A 7,226-nucleotide genomic window follows, 5' to 3' on the forward strand; every position below is an offset into this window, starting at 1 on the left:
GTTCATCATAGGGGCCATAACTTATGCCCAAACATACAGAGTCTAATTTGAGGAACCATACAAACCAATGCAAATAAAACTCATAATGCACGACAAATGGTCTCCACCAATAAATCCAGAATTTAATGAACCTGGAAAACTGTGGGCTGCACGGTGATATTACTGACTGAGCCATCCTGCTCTGTCGCGGTCTCCACCAATAAATCCTGCAGAAATACATCGAAGTCTGGTCAACAAAGGCAGCAATCTCATAGAAATCCAGTCATAATGTAACTGAAAAACTATATTACTTCTGCTGAAATAAGTCGTGCAACCATGTTTTTTGTTTTTGCTAGTTTCTTACAGTTAATCGACAACCAAAAAACTAAACTGGAAGCACATAATTGGCATTCTTGATGCCCCTGCCATTAATCCAAAGCATCTAATACACAAACAGTTAATACATTAAGAAAAAGAAAAAAAACATTAGCATCAACAATGAGAAGACATTTACAGCATAAGCTGCGCTTTACCCCGAAGCTAACATTAATAGTTTTCCTCAATCATAGCCATAAAGAATTTAAAAGGGGTGTAATTAAATTCAAATTACCATGGGAGGTTATCAATGATTTTACCTGTCGATTGTTACCACATAATGAGAAATTTTTTATCAGCAGTAGCTTAATCAAATCTAAGAAGAGCCGAATCTGAAACGCAGGAGACATTAATTTAACATCTAAAATAAAAATGGTTTTAAGCAAGCACAGGGATTGCAATTCGGTGGATCAATGAAGGAACCCCAACCTTGAGTGTTACTGAGAAAAGTACACATCTGTTCCAACAACAAAGTTCTCTATGTCACATTTGTTATGCAACTCAGATATGCGCACATATTAATAAATTTAATCTGCTTGCAAGGCTCTATTATTGTCATGGAAATATATACTCGATAGGATAATAAAATAGAAAAACCCAAACTCCTGAATCAGCTAATATCAATATAGAAGACAATGGTCATGGAAAAATCAATTAATGTTCCACTGAAGAAGAATTCTTTTCAAAGACATCTAAATCAATTCCTGAGTTCTACGCCATGTCTCCAATTTATGCTCATTTCCTAAGCTTTATCAAAACCATTGATTCATCTGATGTGTTCAACTTAGTCAGCATTAACAACTGTCCAGAAGATAAATAAGAAAGTTAAGTTAACATATTAACTGAACCAAACCTGTGAGAGCAATCATTCTACACCGGAATATCCCTATTATTGTGGCGATTTTTCAATAGCATTTTTCTCATCTTTGGTCGACTCTTCCTGCAAAGGAAAATAAAGAAATGATTAACCATTTAGTTGTATATAGAGTTGATAAAAAAAAAAGATCAACATTGGTGTCAGGGAGAACAGACTGGAGCTAAAATGCATTCTTAAAAACGACAATCGTTGCAAGATAGGAATATTCTTTGATAGTAATTAACTTAAGGTTAGTTATTTGTATACACGACTCATGGAGACTGTATTGGCTAATGCAACTCCATAGCAGTTGGGGCTTTAGTTCAATATTAACATCTCAACACCATAGTACCAACTCCATATGCTCATCATCAACGGCCGGTTGTCTCCCAGCCAACTTTGATGTCGTTTGATACATATGGTTGAGAAGCAATACCAAAAGGCAGTACCAATGGAGTAACGGTGGTTTTGAGCAGCAAAAACAACACACGGCAAAAGGAAACACCAATGAAAGCCTATTCTACACAGTAATCTACTTTTCATGGATTTCATAGGTACATCAGCGGGAGAAAAAGAAGCAATACCAAAAGGAGGGAAATTAAACCATGGTTGTACCTGCAAAATGGCGAGTACAAACCTGTATATGAATACGTACCGCGTAAAACACATCAACAAAATTAGAATCTATTTCAGTATTTCACACACGTACTGAATCAAACACAACAAAAAGCACTTACTATCACTATGTGACATATGTACTAAAGATTCTTGAATTACAAATCAACTGCATGACAAGAATAGGTGACAGATCTACGAAAAATAAGAGAATCGAAAGACATATTACCGTATTTAACATACTTACTGAAGGATAAGACTAAAAAGGTGACAAAACTATGAATCAAACACAACAAATAACACTTCATATCAGTATCTGACATATGTACTTGTGGATAATAACATCTGAATCTACAAACAAGCGTTGTTTTGAAGCGAAAAACAAAAAGATAATCAAATTAAGGAAGTTCTTTTCAGTATTCCATATATGTACCTATGATTCATAAGTAAAAATCAACTGCATGTCAAAAAAAACTTATAAATCTACAAATACAACAAAATCAAAACAGTTATATCTCAGTATTGCATATATGTACTTCTAGATCAAGCAAAAAAAAAATTTAAAAAACTATAAATACAACAAAATTAAAGCAATTTTTATCAGTATTCCATATATGTACTGCTGATCCAAGCAATTTGTAACAACAAACAAGCATGATCTGAACTATTTTCATCAAAAACTACCAGTACATCATATATGTATTGATGGTTCATAAAGAAAAACAAAGTGAAAAAATCTAAAACTAACAAAAAGAAACTAGTATAGGCAAATCTCATAACGAAATAAACAAAAAATGTGAGGATCCATCTAGATCTGACCTATTTTCACGAGAATAAACTAATCAAGCATGAAGATCGAAAAATCAAACATCAAAAAGGACCATATGTATGTACAGATCGAAAAAATCACCAAACAATGCAAGATCAAGAAAAAGAAAAAGAAAATAGGTTCCCATTCATATCATCACCATCATCATTCCCAATATTTCCAATCATTCAGATTGTGTCCAGCACACAATATAACAATAATTTGATTGATGATGATAATTTCTTCCTAAATCTCATCAAATATAAAAATCTTTTTTGCTGAATACCTGGGGCTTAACTTGATTCATGTCTATGAACGCGAATTGAAACAGAAATGAGTTAAAGAGTGTGAGAGAACTTACACCGGAGTGAATCCCAGGGCGATTGGCAGTACTCTTGAAAGTAGTGAAAAGAGAGATACAACAGATCAAAAGAACAATGAGTGCAATAGATAATCGTTCTAATAATCCACGAAGTCTCAAGAGTTGTTTAAGCTGTCGATTTCCTCTCCTTCCAAACACATCTCCTTCCCTGAAAAACAAGCAAATACTCAGATGAGATGAGATCAGATCTAATGAGCACTAGAATTATCCTAATACAAAAAACTAGAAATTAAAGAATGAAGAAAATGAATGAAGAAAAAACAAGATTTCCCGCATCAGTAGAGAAGAGGAGAGGGAGAGGGGGAGAGAGAGAGAGAAACTGAATCTGAGAAGAAAAAGAATATGGAGAGAAATTGGCTTATGTTTCTGTTATATATAGTAAAGGCTATTTTGGAAATTCTAAAAATGCACGTAATATTTACACACGTGTGCAGGACCTGGGCTTAAAAAATTAGGTCCATTTTTCTCTTTTCTTTTAATTATGGACCTACCGTTACTGGGCTTTAGTGGATGGACCTGCCACTAACTAAGAACACTAGAATAGTACCTATTGGTAATTCCTAGTTTTCTAAAATGTTCATGGGGTCTGACCATTAAAGAAAACGCATACAAGGGATATTTTATTTTTATATTGTAGTATGTGGGTAGTAGGAAAAGTATGGGTGGTATTTAGGTAAAACCATTACCACTAATTTTACTTCTGCGTCACATTTAGATACGCATATTTTTCAGACCAAATACCTTCAAACGCAAACGCAAACGCAAACGCAAACCCTAACCCTAATTGTAATAATCCAGTCAATATTGCGACTATGTCAGAAGTCTCTTTTCAGTATACTCAAGATCCACTTTGTTCCTCAGAAAGGAGTACTGAATTCATGATTGATAGTTTTCCTGGGAAATCTGGATTGAAATTTTGTATAAATTGGTTGGATCAATGTCTTTCTGAGTTGAGTAACACAATCCCTGATTTTAATAACTTAAATGATGCTCAGAAAGGGAAACTCCTCCTCCAGCGGTTTTTGTTATCTGATATGAAGTTGTCTTGTGGTGGCGACGGTGTTGGTGTGCTTCCTAAGAATGTTCCTACTTTGCATCTAGTTGATCTTCCCGGTCCATATGTTCTCCAAGTTAATAAGATAGATCATATAAATTCTCGTCCAGAAGATATGTTTCAGGAGGTACCTTCAGGGATTAAGAGGACTCTGATGTTGTATATGACAGATGGAGTTCAATCTGTGTCTGGTGTGGAGCACAGACCTATCAAAGATCTTCGAGTTTTAGCTCCTGCAGGTTTGAAGGTTGTCATTCGAAATGTAAAGGTTCGGACTGGGCGTTTACTGCTGGTGCCTGAAGGCTTGGAAGTAATTGGCGGAATGGTGGAAGATTTGGAGGCTGAGCGAAAGAAATTAGTAAAAGAAGCTAATCCGCATCTTATGGTTAAAACAAGGGTGCTCCTTTATATACCCCCATGAAATGTTAACGATACCCCTTTATCCCTGTGCCCTTAAAACTTCTGTTCCTACCCCATCAAATTTGTCAACGTTGTATACCCCCAAGTATACAAACAGAAATCATCGTGAAACCTGCTACTATCTTCATTTTCTGTAACTTGAAAGATCGAAGAGACGGATCATTACTTCAAAAGGGAGGAAAGACGAAACAAGCAAAGAAATATCAATAAGGAAAAATAAACAATAAACCCTAAAAAATTTGGGGATATTTTTTTGTTTTGATTATACTTAGAAATTTGATGTAAGGTTTGGTAGATTTGATACTCGCAACTTATTTTAGGGTAAAAAGGTTGCGGAGAATCGAATAGAAATCATCACCACCGGTGCTTCTCCTACTGCAACACCAATGACAACCTCAACTTCAGCTCCTCCATTGTTAAGGAGTGGTAAGACATGGATCCTAAGTATTGAAGGATTCGTCAAACACCTTGTGGACAACAATCTTGTTTTTGAAACCCTAAAAATGGTTACCGATGAATTTAAAGATGTTTCTTGTAAGTGTCTTATCTTTGCTCTATCTTCCTTCTTCTGATTTCGGTTATGATAAAAATTCTGGGGCCTTTTTAATTTTGTGTAGATGCATACTTTAGAAGGACAGGATTGGAGAGATCATAAGGACTTAGAAAAGATTTAGAATGGTTTCAACAACAATATAACATACAGATTCCACCGCGTAGTTGGAGTTTTAGTTGGGATGAAGAAGATACAGAAGTTCTCTATTTTGGATCCTCACCGTTTAGGCATTTTGTTTTAGCTACGGAAAGTCAGGGGTACCGCTATCAAAAAATTCCACAAAAGATCATGATTTTTATGTTAACCGAATTATAACTAACCTAACTAACGAATGAGGGTACTATTAACATTTTCGGGGGTATACAAAGGAACGCCCTAAAGGAAAGCGAACATGGGTTGATGCTTGGAAACCCGTTGGTGCTGACAGGAGTGCCGTTGCTGGCAGTTCAACTTTGCAGGATGCAGTTCCCTCTGGATCTGTCCAAGGAACTCCTTATGCGCCAACTTTGGAATACAATGCAACATCTAGTTGATGCAACTCTGGCTGTGTCTAACATAAGTATCACGGAATAAGAAGAGTTTGCTGGCCCCAGTAAAAAGCCAAATGTAGAGAGTTATAGAACTCGGAATGCTGTTTCTGGTGTTGGGGAAATTTCCGTAGACAACTCATACAGATTAACTGGAGATAAAGAGATTCCTTTTACATCCTTGCACAGTTTGTTGCCAGATTGGTCTTAAAAGAAGATGGATGACGGACCAATTACCCTGAATAAATTGAAGGAAGCATTACAGGGTTTATAAGAGGTAGAGGAAGGATCTGCAGTACCCAAGAAGCAGAATCCAGAGCTTGCAGATAAGCAATTAGATGGTATGCCGACTGAGATTTTGAACGCATTTCTGGCAGACACCACGTGTGAGACATTATCGAAGCAATTACAACAAATATGGGATGAGGTTGGTGAGAGTGATGGTGAACGCAATAAGATGTTGCTTCAAATAAACCAGGAATGCTTGGAAATTTACAAGAGAAAAGTTGATCAAGCTGCAAAGTCGAGAGCACACCTTATTACCCAGGTTTCTGAAAATGCATTTTGGGCAGACACCACTCGTGAGACTTTATTGTGGCGATTAGAGCAAATATGGCACGAGGTTGGGGAGGAAGATGATAAACGCCATGAGATATTGCATCAAATAGACCAGGAATGCTTGGATGTTTACAAGAGAAAAGTTGACCAAGCTGCAAAGTCAAGATCATTCCTTTGCCGGGCGTTAGCTGATGCAAAAATTGAGCTTTCTAGGCTTGGTTCAGCTCTCGGAGAGAGAACTATATTTGACAAGCCGACACGGACAATCAAGAAACAATTGGCAGATATAGGCTTAAAACTAGAACATCTATCGGTGTTGAAAGAAAAAAGGGAGGATGAATTTTCTGATGTACAATCACAGATTCGAAAGATATGTGGGAAAGTTGCTGGGTATTCGAAACTTACCGAACATGCAGAGACTCCCACTGATAACGAGGATGACTTGTCTTTGGAGAAGTTGGATGAATTTCGTTCTGAACTCAAGAAGCTTCAAGAAACGAGTGACAGGTACAGAATTTCAAAGGTTCGTAACCTTGTAGACGCTGTGTATGACCTCTGCTTTGTATTGGGGATGGACTTCCAAAGCTTCATTAATGAAGTACAACCAAACTTAACTGACTTTCTGGAGGTACGATCCGAGAGTATCAATATTGGAACTTTACTAAAGTTGGCCAAGGCAGTAGAACATCTAAAGAAAGAGAAGATAGAGAGATTTGAAAAGCTTCAAGACCTAGCAAGACAGCTAATTGATTTGTGGAGCTTCATGGATACCTATACGGAGGAAAGAAATTCGTTTGATGATGTTATCGATAACATCTCAGCTACAGTTGATGAAGTCAACGTCCATGAAGCCCTTTCCCTTTCCTCGATCGGGCATGCTGCATTGGAGGTCGAAAGGCTTAAACTAAAAGCCAGCAAGATGAATGATGAACGTAAAATAATGTCTACTCGAGGAAAAACAATGGCTCTCCTCAAGCCAGATGAAATGATAAAAGCAAAAGTAGAGGCTGGCAGCAGTAAAGAATTGTTGTTGGGTCAGGTTGAAACATGGATTTCATCATGCATATCAGATGGTGGTTGGAAGAATATCATTGGGTAA

The 7,226-nt window shown here is 36.8% G+C and overlaps 1 protein-coding gene across 1 annotated transcript; it reads left to right on the forward strand.

Annotated features, from left to right (window-relative positions):
• Positions 1–5,912: 5,912 nt before the first annotated feature.
• On the forward strand, positions 5,913–7,226 carry LOC113294130 (65-kDa microtubule-associated protein 1-like). Its single transcript, XM_026542548.1, has 2 exons — positions 5,913–6,116; positions 6,288–7,226. The coding sequence occupies exons 1-2, from the start codon at positions 5,913–5,915 to the stop codon at positions 7,224–7,226; spliced, it is 1,143 nt and encodes a 380-aa protein (XP_026398333.1).

This window comes from Papaver somniferum, chromosome 7, assembly GCF_003573695.1.
Source record: "Papaver somniferum cultivar HN1 chromosome 7, ASM357369v1, whole genome shotgun sequence".
Lineage (NCBI taxonomy): Eukaryota > Viridiplantae > Streptophyta > Magnoliopsida > Ranunculales > Papaveraceae > Papaver > Papaver somniferum.

What these genes read in the sequence shown, in the direction of transcription:
- LOC113294130 (XM_026542548.1), top strand. Translation starts at nt 5,913, where the DNA reads ATGCCGACTGAGATTTTGAACGCATTTCTGGCAGACACCACGTGTGAG. An exon ending in GAGCACACCTTATTACCCAG is followed by an intron (nt 6,117 to 6,287) that starts GTTTCTGAAAAT and finishes CAAGCTGCAAAG; the next exon opens with TCAAGATCATTCCTTTGCCG.